The following is a 17115-nucleotide window of genomic DNA, read 5'->3' on the forward strand; positions in this document are numbered from 1 at the left end:
TTTTTTTTTCCATTTTGCATTGTATTGTGTGATTTTTAACATGTAATAATGGGTTTTTCTATTTGGTTCATTCATGCAATGTAGCAGCAAAATCACAAGAATCCAAAACCACCAGCTGTTGTTGCAAAGCCTGAGGTGCGGAAGGAACCTCTTCCCATCGAGGTTCCTTCTTTGTCTTTGGACGAGGTCAAGGAAAAGACTGATAACTTCGGATCCAAGGCCCTGATTGGTGAAGGCTCTTACGGAAGAGTTTACTACGGCACATTAAATGATGGCATTGCTGTTGCTCTCAAGAAACTTGACGCCGCACCTGAAGCTGAATCTGATGCCGACTTCTTGAGTCAGGTTATTAATCTTGTTCATCCATTACTGGCTCTGCTCTGCGTTGTGCATTTTTTCAGAAAGTTTGTGTTTACTACATCTTCTTTCAACTTGCTATGTTAATACTCTACTCTTAGGTCTCCATGGTTTCTAGACTGAAGCATGAGAATCTCGTTCAGTTGCTTGGTTTTTGTGTTGATGGAAAGCTCCGTGTCCTTGCATATGAGTTTGCAACTATGGGATCATTGCATGACGTCTTACATGGTAAGATAAGCTTCTTCCACTCTAAGATTCTCTACTCAGTTCACTTTCTAGATAAACTCCCTGGTTTGACCATTGTCACAGAGAGAACTTTGTCTATGTAATTGGTTGCATATTTGGTGCAATTACAGGTAGGAAGGGAGTTCAAGGGGCACAGCCAGGTCCAACACTTGACTGGACAACAAGGGTGAAAATAGCAGTTGAGGCGGCTAGGGGTTTGGAATACCTTCATGACAAGTCTCAGCCTCCTGTCATCCACAAAGACATAAGATCTAGCAATATTCTTCTTTTCGAAGACTACAAACCAAAGATTTCTGATTTCAATCTCTCAAACCAATCGCCTGATAACGCTGCTCGTCTTCACTCTACCAGAGTCTTGGAACTTTTGGTTATCATGCTCCTGAGTAAATGTTTCTTCTTCCATTATTGGCTTTGTATGCGTATAAATGTCTTAAGAAGCAGCTAATATGTTTTTTTTTTCATATGCAGATATGCAATGACTGGACAATTAACTCAGAAGAGTGATGTGTACAGCTTTGGGGTTGTACTTCTAGAACTTCTGACTGGGAGGAAACCTGTCGATAATAACATGCCTCGTGGTCAACAAAGTCTTGTCACCTGGGTAAGTGTATACACTGTTCCAAATCCTGGACCATTTTTTTGATATAATATGTTGTCCTGCCTTTACCATATGATGTTATTGGCTATTAGGCGACACCAAGACTCAGTGAAGATAAAGTCAAAGAGTGCATTGATCCAAAGCTAGCGGATTACCCTCCAAAAGCAGTTGCTAAGGTACCACCTCTCTCACTCTCTCTCTTCATGATGCCGTTGAACATTCGAAAGAAGACTTGGTATTATTAAATCACAAACAAATCTGTTTTTATTGTGGCAAAATGCAGCTAGCAGCGGTGGCGGCATTGTGTGTGCAATATGAAGCTGAATTTAGACCAAATATGAGCATAGTTGTGAAGGCCCTACAGCCTCTCCTCAAACCTGCTGCAGCTCCATCTTCTTGAAAACTTTTATTTCAATTTGCAAACTATCAGAATCTGTAATCACTGCCTTTACCAGTATATGAATGAAGTTGGTTTTGTGAGTGATGATTAACTACAAAGATGATATTATTATATGTTTCATTTGATGATTGATTATACATATGATATTCAAATTTTTGATCAAGCATAGAAAGCTAGAGTCCTGTTTACCACACGTAAACAAGTAAGGCCGCAAAGATATATAGCACCATCATCATCTTGATAGGTTTCTCAAAAGCTTAGTTTCATTATCCTTTTTTTACAAAGAGACAAATGAAGAAAGAAAGCAAAGCATTGTTCTGTTCTGTTTGAGTTGCTTTTACATTCAAGCAACACTGAAAGAAGTGGCTGCTTTCTCGACAAATTTGTTGGCTCCCTTGAACCACCTCTTGTCTCCAGCTTGTGCTTTGCAGATGTACAGCTTGCCTCCATTCACGGTGGCTGTGATCAGCTGATGCTTACCTCCTTCGTCTCCATCGGCCGTTCTTGTCAACACGGACAAGTAATAGTATGGTTTCCCACCAACGTCCTGAACATTAGTCTCCAGAATGTTTGCTGTTGCCACTGCATTGTTGTCAAAGCCTCCCTGCCAGAACCAATAATACACACAAACTGTTATGTAGAGCTCACTAATCCAAGATTCAGACATAAACTAGCAATGGTGATAAAGTGTTTTAATCTTTGTTTGGTTCCCATAATCTAACAAATGGAAATGGGAAGTTTACCTCAGAGGCAGTCTCACCGAAGTAAGCTTGTTTCCCAAGGAGGTAATTGACCTGCAAGGACCCAAGTATCGAAATTATCACTCAAATCTCTCAATCTATTTGACTTTTTAGTTCATAAGGTTATTTGTGTAGGTGTGTCGAGTGAGTAAAGAAACCTGAGAGAGGAACTCTTCAGGAGAGCCGTAATCAGTGATGGACTTCTTGTCGGTAGGGGTGACCATGACATTGAGGTTGCTAGTAGCATCGAAGTTGTCTTCGTACCTAAGGACTTGTCCTGGATACTCTACCTCTCTGCTTGGGTTCCATTTAGCTGGCACCTGCACTTGGAACCCATCTCCACTGTATGCCGTGAAGTCTGTGTTCTTCTTTGGCTTCCCAAACACATTTGCTGCAAAACCAAGAAATGAAAAATAAAGGCAACACTTTAGTTTTGAAGAATCATTTGGTCTGAAAAATGAAATGATCCTAGTTTTTTTTTTCGATTCTTTACCAGCTTCACCGTAGGCAGCATCGGCGGGAGATACTTTGGAACCAACTGCAGCGGCGCCAACGAGGAGTGTGAGAGCGAGACGGCGAGAGACGGCGGAGTTATCGTCTTCATGAGCCTGTTGGGCTTTGCACACTACCTGGACGGGCTTGGAGAGTGAAACGTAACGCTGGGATGAGGAGGAAGATGATGATCGTGTGGCGGCAGAGGCCAGTGCGCTCTGATGTAGGAAGCACGCGCTGTACGCCATTTTCTCTCTCTGTATCTGTCTCTCTCGTGAGCTCTGGCTGGTTAAGTTGTGATGAAAGTGGGTTTTGAGGATTGTGGAGTGTGATAATGCATCAAGAGTGAAGATGATTGGTTGGTTTTGGATATTAGAGGATCTCTCTCTTGATGTCCAGATAAGGTTGTTGAGGTCTTGTAAGGTGACACGTGTCAGAGTTTTGTATCTTGTCCACATCGGATTCTTAAACCGTTCTTTCTGTTTACTCTAAACCCACTCCAAGATCATCTTTCATCGGCTAACATTAGTTAAATAATGATCTGGCTTCTCCAATTACCTTCATTTATCAATAAGGTTGTAAAACTTTTAAGTTTGAGCACCAAGTAAGAATGTCACAGAAGCAGAACCTACAAAACATCTAACTAAACATGTAAGCGTAAAACACAAAAAAAAAAACTTAACAAAACCGTTGAGATTTCAAAATATGTTACAACACTTTAAGATAAATAACGGCCATTCTCTTCTGCTTTTTGCTCATTGCGAGTTCACGGCATTGCTTCCTTGCTTGTTCTCCACTGATGCAACTTAACATGATCGGAAGGCATGCTCTCTCCCTCCTCAAACAAATCAGACTTTGGCTCTGTTGACACCTCATTGTTCTGTTTCTTAGCCATTCATGCAGCTTCGGTTTCACCACTGCTTATATGTTGCTCATTCCCACTAGTGGAAGGCACGTTCTCTTCCATGTTATTACCTGAACTTGAGTCGTTAGCTAGTTTGCGCCTTTTGGATCTTGATTGCTTCTTTTCTGGTGTCTTAGCCGCTGAATCAGCTTCCATTTGAGCAGAGTTTGGGTCGGATTGCTCATTCCCATTGGTAAGATTCGCAGGGATGCTCTCTTTCTCCTTCCTGTCTGACTTAACTTCTGTTTGCTCATTCCCATTATTAGCTAGATCAGAAGGCTCGTTCACTTCAATGTTCCCCAAATCCAAGTTCTTGGCTGATTTCCGCTTTTTTGAACTTCTTGATCGCTTCTTCTCTGGTTCTTCACCTGCTGAAGCAGCTTCCGCCGGAGCAGTGTTTGTGTCAGGTTGTTCATTTCCAGTAACAAGATTGGAAGGCAAGCTCTCTTCAATGTTACCCAAATCCGATTCGTTGGCTGGGTTAGCCTCTGGTTGCTCATTAGCCAAATCCAAAATTTTGGCTGATTTCCGCTTTTTGGACCTCCGTCGCTTCTTCACTGGTTCCTCAACTGCTGAAGCAGCTTCGTCCGAAGCAGTGCTTAAGTCAGCTTCCATGTTGGCTGATTTGTGCTTTTTGGATCTTGATCTCTCCTTCTCTGGTTCCTTTACTGCTGAAGCAGCTTCCTTCGGAGCAGATACCAAGTCAAGTAGCTCATTCCCATCAGCGAGATTGGATAACAAGTTCTCTCCCATGCTATCTAAACCTGACGTGTTGCCTGATTCGAGCTCCGACACCATTGGAACTGAAAGTCTTGAGAGGCCATCATATGAGAGAATGCAAGCTATTGCGTACATAGACGCTCCGAGATGAGGCGGCAAATTTTCTTGCGGATGTTTTACCTATAAAATGCAAAGTTAAGGTTGAGAAGGATGCCAATACTCTGAATAAAATGTTGAATATCTTCAACCATAGTGATTATAACTACTCTTACCTTGAACAAAATGGATGCCACTAGTCTCTCTCTCAAGATGTACATTTGAGCAATTTCAATAGCTGTCATCTCGAAAGGCAGCCACCGATCCACTACCACCTTGACTGAATTTTCCGGGGCGAGCATTAATTTATCTCCAGGCCTACCACCTGCTTTGTCTTTGTCCATCGCATCTCCTACAGTTTCTACTTCGTTGTTGCCTTCCTCGTCATCACTCTTATCAGCATCACAGCTCTCTGTAGGAGCCACAGCTATCTCTCCCGCAAACAGTAACAACGGTATAGTGGTAAGGGCGGTGCTTTCTCTTATGTGCACGTCCCAGTCTCCTCGAGTGATCTCATCAAAAACAATTAAAGCTTCATCATCCTCCCTAGAGGACGTGTTTGAAAGCGAGAGCACACGAACTTTGGCTCCCGTAATGGTCTCTACTAGTGACCTTCTATTATTCATGGAAGGTGGGCACATTCTTCCCACCATAGGGTACAATCCTACTGCTACAACAGCACGGAGAATACCCGGATCGTGAGCATTCAGACTACAGTCTGAGTTATTTCTAGGGATGAGCCCATGTCTTTCGAGTTCCCCATGAAGCTTGTCACGCATATTATCCAGCATCTTCATGGCATTTGGGGAGACGAAATACTCAGAACAGAACTCCCGAGATTGACCATTTCTTTTTGCATCTTTCCAGCGATGAAAAGCTGCAACAATCGCAAGGTGATCACTGTGGCCTCCATAAAGCGACGCAAGTTCACGTTTTGCGGCAACAGCTTTTCTTCTTTCTGCTGGTCCCAAGGGCATGGTAAATGGATCCTTGGTGTCGGCTGCACATGCCAGAAGAAGTGCTGGGTCCAGACAGTTCACTAATATGGAGAAATAAATCATCTTGCAAATCCGAGGATGAACTGGAAGCTGGCCAAATTTCTGTCCAAGTTCTGTCAGCTCTTCTTGTGGTGTCAGTGCGCCAATGTCTTTAAGGGTGGTTAAGGCATTTGCAATGCTTTGATCAACAGGCGGGTCCATCAATTTCTGAAGGAAATCATTGACGTTGCAATTCGGATCCAGTATCTTAACCTGAATTCATTAGTTAGGAACATAAGTTAGACAACAAGTATGGAAAAAAATCTCAAATAATATGCCACCATGCACGAACATTATAGACAAATTCTACGATAGAAAGAACAGCACCTGTAAGCAGAGTTCATCTACTGGCATCCTCCTAACTTCAGGGATTCTATATTCAGGTAAAGAGGCTGCCCGAAGTTTAGAATAGAGATGATAACAAATTCCAGGTTGGCACCGGCCTGCTCGTCCCTCTCGCTGTTTTGCATTCGCTTTAGAAACCCAAGAAGATTCTAGCGTTGACACGTCGTTATAAGGATCATAACTCTTTTCCTTCATCCGCCCACTATCTATCACATAAACCACATCATCGATAGTAACTGCTGATTCAGCAATATTTGTCGCAAGCACAATTTTGCGACAGCCTTGAGGGGGGCGTTTAAAAACTTTCTTCTGTTCCTCTACAGGAACCCTTGAGTGTAGACATATGATGCTATATTTAGCACTATCTGCAAAATAGGGATTAGCAAGCAGTCTCTCTTTCGTTCTACTTATTTCCTCCCACCCAGGTAGAAAAACAAGAACGGCACCCGCTTCTGAGTCACGGCATATTTTCTTCATTAAATTCACTATAAGACTCACGTCTACTTCTTCTGGATTGATTGTCGCCATATACTTATCAAGTAAGTCTTGTGCTTGCTGAGAATTGGACTGGACGTTATCAGCATGTTCCCTGATTATTTGAGCAGCTTCAAATTGCTTCTCTTTTTCGGCCAATTCTAATGCTGTCATACCTTCCTTGGACTTCAATTTACTGTCAGCGCCAAGTGCGAGGAGCTTACAGACAGTTTTAACCCTGCCCTTTCCAGCGAAGACCATAAGTGGTGTTAGCCAGGTCGATGATTGCCTGTAATTGTAAACCTCGTGACTTCCTTCGGAGGAAACCAGATCTAAGAGAGCTTCAAACTCATCATTTGTCCATGCCATTTCAATTGCTTCGTCTAAAGCAACTTTGTCTTCATCTTTAATATCACCCTTGCCATCTGGTATGCTTGAGTCGTCAGAAATTAGATGATGATTCTTCTCTGATTTCAGGACAGAGAGCACATCTTCCAGATAAAAGGTTCTCACCTAGAGACAGGGGCAAGAAGATTATTTTCAATACAATATGACTAAAGCGGACTATAGAGAAAAATGGAGGGGAATTAACTGGATAAGTGAATCCAGGGACTTGGACAACTGGACAACCTCCGAAATATCCAGAAAACCTCTCAGCATCAAGAGTAGCACTCATTAGAATCTGCACCCACATGAAAAGAAATATTCTTATACAGTAACTATGCCCCAAAAGGGTAAAACGAAGAAGAGTCGTAAGTAAAGGATCTGAACTAACCAGTCGGAGATGAGGATTTGAAGGAAGGAAGTCCCTGAAGACAAAAAGAAAAACATCACAAATTGATCCGAGTTCTATCTCCCCAACGAAATGAAAATATATCACGATAGTTCTCTTTTTCATGGCTTAGGTTCAATTAAAGGATTATATATAAGTGTACAGGGAAAGCAGTTTAGGCATCTAATAGCATAGTGCGACACAACTGAACAATAGCAATGTGATGAGTTATTCTACATATAGATTTTTATTTTTGGTCCAAAATTTGACAAGCTGAGAACTCTAGTGTTCAAGAAGGCTAGAGACTGTACCTTATAATCGCCAACATGAAATCAGAGTAGCAATCCCTTTCATGAATTTCATCCTACATAGTAACATAGAGGTTATTGATAATTAAGACAACTACTAAATCAATTTATACAAAAACGAGAACCTAAGATGACAAACAGATACAACAAGGCAGACAAAAGTGACTGACAATTTCATGTTGAAATTATTCAATCAAATTAACTCCTACGGTCCTACCAGAGAAACCAGGAAAAGCATACTTACTAAACACATGAAAAGCATATCCTAAATCAAACAAAAATGTGTTACCACAATAATGTGAGTTATATCAGGAACACAGCTACCACCGCCTTTGCCTACAAGCACCCTCAACAGAATGCCATTCGTGCAGAAAACAACTGATGACTGTCTTCCACCTTCGCTCTTCAGCCGCACCTACATTTGGATCATAAAGTCGCGATATGGAGGGATGATTTTACCAGCAGCCATTAACATATCTCTATCATATGAATACGTTTATGTCAAACAAATATTCCCCCATACCTTGTAGCCGACGTTGTTCCCTATAGTTTCACCTCTTTCCCAAGAAATTCGTTCAGAAACTTCAAAACAGTAAAGTAAGGCATTAAGCTACGGCATGCATTAAAATTACAACGCTGAAAACTTCACAGGAGTTGAATCAGATAAATACTAACCTGAAATAGCTGAGATACGACGTGGTTGGGTGCAAATGATTTTGCAAGATTCTCGCTTACTATACCACATGTGGTCTAGAAGATATTGAGGCACCTAAAGTATTAACAAATGAGGCACATGAGAAGCTTCACAAGTAAACGAATCTGCTGTTTGGAATAAAAACGCTTTGTAACTGTAAATATTAAAAATCGATATGGCAATGCCATGTCCATGCACACAGCACAAACTCTCATACCACAACACTAAATCTAAATTCTTTTTTACAAGCATAAATATTTGGCTCCGCCAAAACAAACAACAAGAGGAAATAACGCACCTGAGTAGTTTTCCCACAGCCAGTTTCACCAGCAATAAGAACAACCTGCATTTACAATATAAATAAAGACTTTCAAAAAGAAAGTGGAAATCCCCCACTGAAAGCACAACTGCTCACACACTCCAAATGATGATATAGAAAAACAGAGAACATATCTAAACCCCCATATAACCTGATTAGATTCCACTGCAGATGTGATGGCCTCTCTAAAGGATGCGATGGGAAGCTTTGTCCGTGCTCCAAAGATCTGTTTCAAATACAAGGATATATCGTATTATGTATTAGATAAGTAGAAATTACAAATCATTTTGAAAATATATATAAACTGCCAAAAAACCTCTCGAAAATCTTTGTCGTTTGCCAGTCTAGAACTCAGAGACGCCGCCCTACTTTGAATATCATCTTTGTTCATCTGAGGTTTGCCAAAGAAGTCATCTTTCCACTTCCGCTGTTTCCCGGAGGAGCGTCCAGTATATATCCCCAGTGACGTCCCTGTAGTATCTCCGTCGCAAGGCGGATATCGAGTAAATAACTCCTGAAGAACAGGTTTCGCCTCCGATGGAAATGAGACACGTTTGAGCTTCTTCTCATCGGCATCTCCGTTGCCATATGTTGTCTTATTTCTTCTGTCTGAGACTGAAGGGCGAGGTGCACGTTTGAAAATGGTAAGACGCCTTTGATCCCCTTTCCTACACAGAATCAAAGAAGAAGAATCAGAATCAGAAACTAGGCTCTCTCTCAACTCTCAATTCTCAAGTAGTACAATCCAAAACTGACCCGGAACTTTTTGATCGGAGACCCATCTTCTGGCACATCTGGTGGATAATGCCACGGTCGTTATTCGTAAGACTGTTATCAAACGTGTGAGCTACACAAAGTTAAAAGCAAAACACAATCACTATCAATCAATCAATCAATTAATCAAACAACTGAAACATTACGAATTGCAAGTAGAGAGCATAGGAGTTTAAGTTGAATCTCAGTATCAAAAGAAAAGGAGTCGACGAGGTAACTCACAATGGTTCCCGGAGGCGCGAAACTCCTTGAGGAACTTGGAGGCCCAAATCCGAGAGGATTCCGAGGATTCTGTGTTTTGATTTCTATTCATCTTCTTCCCCATCGATTATCAGGGGTTTGTTTCTATCGACAGTAGTGAGCAGAGAGACTTTACTACGGCCTGTGAGCTTCAGAGAGGAGCTCTTTGATTGAGTTTTCCGTTCTGCTCTCCGCCACCGCCTCCCTCCTTAAACCCTATTTTCTGGTTTGAACATTAAATTAATTAATTTATTTATTTTAAGAAAAGAAAAGAAGAAAAAAATTCCTAAATGGGCCTTTGAGGCCATTTATTTTGAAAAGCCCATAAACGGAAACGCCCCAACTCCAATATCCAGTATCTCGAGACGTCGCAGAGTCAAATCTGGTAATCAATCTTCCACACGCGTATGCTTGATACGTTTTGATTTTGTGATCGGAGAAGACCCGCGCGCACCTGATTACTTCCCTCGCAGCGTTTGATTTCAAATACCTATAAAGAAACGGCTCTCACTCTCTCTCTCTCATTTTCTGCGTGTTTCTCGGGAAAATCATTCACTCATAATTGAAAAAGAGACTTTGGAGGTTTCTCTCGCTCTCTTATTCGCCCCTTGAAGAAATCAAATGATATGAGACGGCTGTTGATGAAGCGAAACCTAGCTCTCTTGTGGCTGTTGATGAAGCGTAACCTAAGTCTCTTGTGCAGATTCGTGCTCAGATTCTTCAATATATCATCCTGCAGAGTCATGGCTTGTTTTCTCTACTGCTTCCGCGGCAGAGACAGAGACGATCGATCTACTAGCAATCTCGTCTCTCGCTCTTCACTCGCCAATTCCAGAGTAATTATCTCTCTTCTCTTGATTTTATATGATCTTTTCTTTGCATGATCGAGTCCGTTTTAGGTGTTTATTCTAGCTGCTTTTCTGATCGTAGATGAAATTGATCCTTCATGGATAGATCACAGAGCTCCGTTTGGTCGTTTTTAGCTGATGCATCCTCTGTTTCTTTGCTTTTCTTGACTGTAATTTTCATTTACTTAACATGGTTCCTTTCGTAATTTATCTTCAGAAAGGTCAGGACTCTCAGAATCATTTATCCTCCTTGCTTCAATCTGAAGGTAAATCTCTTGTTGATGTGTTTTATATTAGTTTTGTTTCTGTGCAGATCTTGCTAATAGTAACTGTATTTGTTCTTGTTTTTATAGAGAAAGCAGCTTCTTCGCCGTGCACTGGCAAAGAAAGATTTGATTTGGATTCTATACATATTGACAATGGCCTAAAGGATGAGGTATGGTTATATCAGAAGCCTTGCCTCTACTAATGTGGTTATATACTTCTTGTAGTTGTATGACGAACAGGATCTGTGCCGTTTGTGACTGACATGGTCTTTACCTCTCTTTTTTTATAGCGAATGTGCTGTTGTTTCAATCTGTTTTCCTTGCATTATTGCTTGCAATTAGTTGAGTTTCTTACGAGAATGCAGGGATTGTATTTCAGAAAAAAAAACTGTCAGTAATTTGTTGTGGTAGCTCTTTTGATGTTCAGAGAATCCTTTCTCTGCATATATCAGTAGAGTCTGATTGTCCATCTATTTTTACTTGTGGACTCCTAGGCGCGGTTTCTTAAAGCTTGTGGTACTATACCGGAGACGCCTATTGAAATAAGGAAAGCGTCCCAAAAACTGACTAGTCCTCAACATTCGGGATCTTCCCATTTCCACTCATGGATTTCCAGTAGCTCTGCGCTTGGGTTTCATGTGGATGAATCTCCAACCCCCATCAAAGCTTGTGAAGATGTGGGGAGACCATCATCTACTTCAGAAGAAACACCTAGCAGGTAAAGCACTTGAGGTTATCTTTGTTGACTAAAACAGGCATTTCGCCTTCTTGCGCTATGAAATAGGATTAGCATAGTTTCTTTATAAGTGGCATGGTTTCTATGCTAACATCATTCTCACATCTTTTGCTAAAGAGGTTCAACGCATATTTGGAATCTGAAATTCACTTTTTTCTTTTTCTTTCATATTAGTTGTGTAATCGATGTCCGGGACAATGCAAGGATCACGTCTGCTATTAATGATGCTGATGAAGTAGAAAGCATTGGCACTGCAGTCAAGGGTGAGTTGAATAGATCTGGCAGGCGAATGCTCACAGCTGGAAAGACAAAGTCGGTGCGGTTTGACTGTGATCTTGAACAATCTCACTCTTCTAACTCTTCCGAGAATAGCAGTTCAAGAAAACCCCAGATGCGTGGCAAAATTAGTTTTGCATTGAGCTCGCCTAATCCAACCCCATTGAAGCTATCTGATGAGATGCAAACTCCCGGAACCATATATCCTGCAAACATGGAATCAGCAGGAAAGGGAAAGCCTAGAATCAGATCACAGTTTGTGCATTCAGTTTCCAGTCTGATGGAGAATGCATCCGTATATAAAACCCACGATGATTCACATGGGAGCCTAGAACAGGCTAAATGGCAGGTTTACAAAGAGCAGATAGATGCTGAAACTCCCACTTCAGCAAATGGGGGAAAGGTGGAGGAAAACTCATATGAGAAACAGTCCAAGTTTGAGGCAAGCTTTTCTCCTTGGCTAAACCCGACCAACAAAGACTGTAACGAAAGGACACCGGGAGTCAATGCCATAACGCCAGGTGAGAGGCCTATCATTGGATTGGTTGCTTCTCACTGGAATGAGGATGAGCAAAATGAGATTTTACCCAAATGGTGGGATGGGAATGGAATCCCAAATACGACAACCAAATACAAGGAGGTATCATTACTCGTGCTCAAGCTTCTGCTTTCTAGGCTCTGTTGGTTTTCCCTATACTATTCAGAAACTTTACACAGTGAGTTGTTTCATTCTTACCTTACACAGGATCAGAAAGTGAGCTGGCATGCAACACCATTCGAGGTGAGATTGGAGAAGGTGCTCTCGGAAGAAGGTGATCAGAGTTTATTCCCTCGAAGGTACGAACCTTAAATCTCAACTATATTTAAGAAAATTACTTGGGAGAAGTGATAAGCGACTTATGAATGTGCGTGATGCAGGAAACTTGAAGTGGTGGAGAATGAAGAAGACTCTGCGGACGTATCGCAGGCTCAGCTTCATTGCAACCAACCTCGGTAGTTTCCTTCTGGAAACTTGGCCCTCGTACAGAACAGTGTTACATACATAGGGCTATCGTGATTCATGAGCAATGAAGATAGTCTTATTTCAGGCTTTTATTGAACTTGATAAGAATTTTAGAGTAAAAAGTATAAACATTCCTCTTAGGAATTCTCATCCTCAGGCACTCTTTTGATATTTTTTCCATCAAGTAATTTTGTAATATGCAAAGCTGGATAAAGATTACATATATTTCCATGTTGAATATGTGTGAGAAAGTAGTAAGCTCACTATGTTCATATTTTAAAGTGGAGCAAATCTGAGGTTCCATCAAGTCCTTTGGCACCGCGGTAAGCAGCGAAATCCTTAACGGTGATGTCTCTGTACTTTGGAGGGTTATCTTCAGACACAAGCTCTCTAATGGGTCCGTAAATTCTAGGATTCGGTCTAATGCCGGTTGTGAAGAAACAGGCTACGGAGACTCGAGCTCCTGTCGCTCTGTTTGCCAAGACTCTGTGCTCTGAACTGATGAATTTGTCATTTGTTATAAGCTGCACCAAAACACACACACTTTGAACCAATAGGAAGATTTAGAGCAGCAGGCATTGATTGTGAACAAGAACTTGCCTGGAGAAGGTCTCCAACGTTGATGATCAGTGCACCGGGAGCAGGAGGAACATCGAACCAGAACCCTTCACGGAGAACTTGAAGCCCTTCTATCTGATCCGGAAGGAGGACGGTAATAAAAGAGCTGTCGCTGTGTTTGCTTGCGCCTAAAGTCAGGTCAGGCTCTGGACATGGTGGGTAGTAATGGCAAAGCATGCGCAAGCCCTTGGAGCAATCAATGTCTTTGAGGTGATTAGGCTTCAGCCCTAGAGCTTCTGATAAAAGCTCGAACAGAAACTCCCCCAAACTGACAGTTTGTTTTGAGTATTCCAACATAACATCCCTGAAAACACATTTCACCAGATGAACACATAGAGACTACTACACAATCAAACCATCATCAGGTTGAAAGAAAATGAAGCCATGTACCTACAGATCGCTGGCAGATCTTGTGGTTTTGGAGGATTTGGAGCCATGTAACAAGAGAAAGTGTCTCTCCAACTTGCAGCCGATGAAGTGTAGAGATCAAAGTTACTTGTATACACAAACTCTCTACTAAAATCTCTGCTGTAGTATTGTTTCTTCACTTCAGGGGCTTGCTCGTTAAACCGTCGAACTCCATCTTTCATCCTATCCAGAAGATCGAGTGAAACGCCATGGTTGATAACCTGGAAGAAACCCCACTTCTCTGCTGCTTCCCTGACCCCATCAACAGTATTCTTGCGCTTAGCCTTGTCCCCGAAGACTCGTCCTCCGAGATCGATCGTTGGGATGGTCGTGAGATGTAGCAAGTCAGAGGAAAGCGGCTTGGGGTTTGCTAAGTTGGAAGGTGATTCGTGGAAGATGCGTGGAAGCTGTGTTACTCCGGCGTCGAAGAGTCCTTTCACGCCTGTCTTCGTCTCGTCGAAAGCTTTAAGCTCACTGACACGATCGAATGAAGCAATCTTGGTCGTCTCTGTTGGATAAGCTTCAAAAGAGCTTACTTAGAGAACAAGTTATTCATCAAGATAAGTAGAATAACAATAGGATTAGGATTAAGTTATGTTCCTAGTTTAAGTAGTAATAGGTCAAGATAAGAGCCTATATAAAGAGATCAAAGTTGTAAGAGATATCTCAAGAAGTTAAGAATATATAAAACGAAGAACTGTTTTATAAACAAAAGCTTGCATACATACGTTTGATCTTGGCGACTATATTTGGTATCAGAGCACTAGGTTATTCGTATCTAAGAAGAAAAGAAGAAGGTATTCATGGCTGATACTAAAGACTTGACAGAAGTAAAGGCTCCGACTGCACTAGGAAGAAGAGAAGATGTTCCAAGTACAGTGGTCTGTCCTATGCTTTCGACGACAAATTACAATGTCTGGGTGAAAAAGATGAAAGCTCTCTTTAAGCTTCATAAGGTATGGGAGGCGATTGATCCAGGAACAGAGGAGGAAGACAAGATAAATATGGCGATTGTACTGCTGTATCAATCAGTACCTGAAACTCTGGTAATGCAATTCGGAGATGACGATACTCCTAAGGAAATCTGGGAATCAATCAAAACAAAGAACGGAGTGGTTGAACGAAGAAACCGTACACTTATGGAGATGACTCGCAGTATGTTAAAGGCTATGAATATGCCTAACTACTTATGGGGAGAGGCAGTTCGTCATGCCACCTATTTGATCAACAGAGTCCCCACAAGGGCTTTAAAGAATCAAACTCCCTATGAGTGTATACGAGGCAAGAAACCGAGTGTGTCTCATATAAGAGTGTTTGGTTGCGTGGCACATGCGAAGATAGACTCTGGTCAACTAAGAAAGCTTGACGACAGATCACTAGCTTTGGTACATCTCGGTATTGAACCAGGAACCAAAGCTTATCGGCTTTACAACCCTGATACGAAGAAAATAATTGTAAGTCGAGATGTGATTTTTAATGAAAAAGCTTGCTGGAATTGGAAGGGAGGAAGTAAGGAAGCTCAGAGTAAACCGGGTATGTTTCACATGTCGTGGGGAGCTACAGAAGATAAAGGAAGTGGTCCTTACATTGAAGGAGTACAACGTGAAACAGCCTCACTTCCAGAGGCGGTTGAAACAGAACAGAGTCCTGCAGAAGTAAAAACAGAGTCATATGAAACAGAGGAAACTGACTCTGTTGTGGAAGAAGAAAGTGATCAAGTACCGGAGTTGAGACGATCATCTCGACAAGTAAATAAACCGGAGTATCTCAAGGATTACATCTTACTCGCAGAAGTAGAGTGTGAGATGTTACTTCTATCTATTAACGATGAGCCGATGAATTTTCATGAAGCAAAAGGTGAAAAGAGATGGATAATGGCTTGTGAAGATGAAATAGGTTCTATCAACAAAAACAGAACGTGGACACTAGTTGATAAACCTGTTGGAGTAAAGATCATAGGTCTCAAGTGGGTGTTTAAGATTAAAAGGAACGCAGACGGCACAATCATAAAGTTCAAGGCGAGGTTGGTTGCAAAAGGATACGTTCAAGAACACGGAATTGACTATGATGAAGTTTTCGCTCCAGTAGCTCGACTAGAGACCATACGACTGTTAATTGGTTTGGCTGCATCAAACCAATGGGAAATACATCATCTAGATGTCAAAACAGCTTTCTTGCACGGAGAGTTGAATGAAGACGTCTATGTATCTCAGCCCGAGGGATTTGAAAAGAAGGGAGAAGAGTGTAAGGTTTTCAAACTCTCTAAGGCTTTGTACGGCTTGAAGCAAGCTCCACGAGCTTGGAACACGAAGCTTGATCAAGTATTAAGAAAGCTCAGGTTCAGAAAGTGCAGCAAAGAAAGCTCTGTATATCGACGAGAGGACAAAGATACTCTACTCATTATAGCTATATACGTGGATGATCTCTTTGTTACAGGAAATTCCGTGAAGGAGATAAAAGAATTCAAACGATCGATGTCACAGCAGTTTGAGATGTCTGATCTAGGCATGTTGACTTACTATCTCGGAATGGAAGTAGAGCAAAGTCCACGAGGCATTACAATCAAGCAAGAAGCATATGCATTGAGGATACTAAAGGAAGCTGGATTAGATGATTGCAACTCAGTTAATATACCGATGGAATTTGGTGTGCAATTCTCTAAGGCATTAGATGAACCGGAGATTGACGCAACCTTATACAGAAGAAGGATAGGATGCTTAAGATACTTGATGCATTCAAGACCTGACTTGGCATTCTCTATAGGAATTCTAAGTAAGTATATGCATTCTCCACGAAAGTCTCATGGTGACGCATTGACAAAGGTATTAAGATATCTAAAAGGAACCCAAGGCTACGGTTTGGTGTTCAAGCGTGGAGGATCACAGAAACTCGTTGGTTTCAGTGATAGTAGCCATAACACTGATCCGGATGACGGAAGAAGCACAACTGGCCATTTATTTTGTCTCGGAGATACACCAATATCTTGGTGCTCACAGAAACAAGATGTAGTAGCTCTGTCCTCATGTGAAGCTGAATACATGGCGGCAACAGAGGCGGCCAAACAAGCTATCTGGCTTCAGGAGTTAGTGAGTGAAATCACAGGAAGAAAGATTGAAAGGACACTGGTTCGTGTGGATAACAAGTCTGCCATAGCTTTGGCAAAGAATCCAGTACTTCACCGGCGCAGTAAACACATCCATAAACGTTTTCATTTCATCAGGGAATGTGTAGAACGAGAGCTGATCGACGTTGAGCATATACCCGGAACAGAACAAAAGGCGGACATTCTAACTAAGGCACTAGCAAAGATCAAGTTCAAAGACATGAGGGATTTGATTCAAGTTCAAGATTTAAGCAAAGGAGCTTTGAAGCTTAGAAGGGAGAATGTTGGATAAGCTTCAAAAGAGCTTACTTAGAGAACAAGTTATTCATCAAGATAAGTAG

At 41.6% G+C, this 17115-nt stretch overlaps 3 protein-coding genes and 2 pseudogenes across 3 annotated transcripts; 2 read left to right on the forward strand and 3 right to left on the reverse strand.

Moving 5' to 3' along the window:
• The first annotated feature begins 84 nt into the window (after positions 1-84).
• On the forward strand, positions 85-1755 carry LOC130505304 (PTI1-like tyrosine-protein kinase 1; annotated as a pseudogene).
• A 65-nt stretch (positions 1756-1820) lies between these two features.
• LOC130505302 (oxygen-evolving enhancer protein 2, chloroplastic-like) lies at positions 1821-3151 on the reverse strand. Its single transcript, XM_056999908.1, has 4 exons — positions 2835-3151; positions 2500-2732; positions 2345-2395; positions 1821-2205 (listed from the first exon to the last, which is right to left on the reverse strand). The coding sequence occupies exons 1-4, from the start codon at positions 3079-3081 to the stop codon at positions 1945-1947; spliced, it is 792 nt and encodes a 263-aa protein (XP_056855888.1). The 5' UTR covers positions 3082-3151; the 3' UTR covers positions 1821-1944.
• A 224-nt stretch (positions 3152-3375) lies between these two features.
• LOC108843807 (DExH-box ATP-dependent RNA helicase DExH2) lies at positions 3376-9753 on the reverse strand. Its single transcript, XM_018616994.2, has 14 exons — positions 9499-9753; positions 9259-9349; positions 8819-9170; positions 8654-8728; positions 8482-8526; positions 8165-8258; positions 8013-8071; positions 7779-7904; positions 7493-7545; positions 7185-7218; positions 7002-7091; positions 5918-6922; positions 4730-5803; positions 3376-4637 (listed from the first exon to the last, which is right to left on the reverse strand). Exons 1-14 carry the CDS (start codon positions 9599-9601, stop codon positions 3729-3731), a joined length of 4110 nt encoding a protein of 1369 aa, XP_018472496.1. The 5' UTR covers positions 9602-9753; the 3' UTR covers positions 3376-3728.
• Positions 9754-9891: 138 nt separating this feature from the next.
• On the forward strand, positions 9892-12864 carry LOC108843923 (protein JASON-like; annotated as a pseudogene).
• Positions 12717-14191, reverse strand: LOC108843962 (1-aminocyclopropane-1-carboxylate oxidase homolog 2; the record flags this gene model as incomplete). The annotated part of the gene is given in 3 exon segments (XM_056999907.1): positions 12717-13169; positions 13246-13567; positions 13654-14191. Coding segments are annotated over 3 exon segments (1115 nt in total), but the record flags the coding sequence as incomplete, so codon positions are not given.
• Between the last annotated feature and the right edge of the window lie 2924 nt (positions 14192-17115).

The sequence above is a fragment of the Raphanus sativus genome, unplaced genomic scaffold, assembly GCF_000801105.2.
Source record: "Raphanus sativus cultivar WK10039 unplaced genomic scaffold, ASM80110v3 Scaffold2159, whole genome shotgun sequence".
NCBI lineage: Eukaryota > Viridiplantae > Streptophyta > Magnoliopsida > Brassicales > Brassicaceae > Raphanus > Raphanus sativus.

Excerpts from the sequence above, each read along its gene's own strand:
- LOC108843807 (XM_018616994.2), bottom strand. The coding sequence starts at position 9,601 with ATGGGGAAGAAGATGAATAGAAATCAAAACACAGAATCCTCGGAATCC. Across the intron at positions 8,729-8,818 it reads ACGACAAAGATTTTCGAGAG|ATCTTTGGAGCACGGACAAA; the intron begins GTTTTTTGGCAG and ends TATTTGAAACAG. Across the intron at positions 7,092-7,184 it reads CAAATCCTCATCTCCGACTG|ATTCTAATGAGTGCTACTCT; the intron begins GTTAGTTCAGAT and ends ATGTGGGTGCAG.
- LOC130505302 (XM_056999908.1), bottom strand. The coding sequence starts at position 3,081 with ATGGCGTACAGCGCGTGCTTCCTACATCAGAGCGCACTGGCCTCTGCC. Across the intron at positions 2,396-2,499 it reads CTGAAGAGTTCCTCTCTCAG|GTCAATTACCTCCTTGGGAA; the intron begins GTTTCTTTACTC and ends GGGTCCTTGCAG. Across the intron at positions 2,206-2,344 it reads TCGGTGAGACTGCCTCTGAG|GGAGGCTTTGACAACAATGC; the intron begins GTAAACTTCCCA and ends TGGTTCTGGCAG.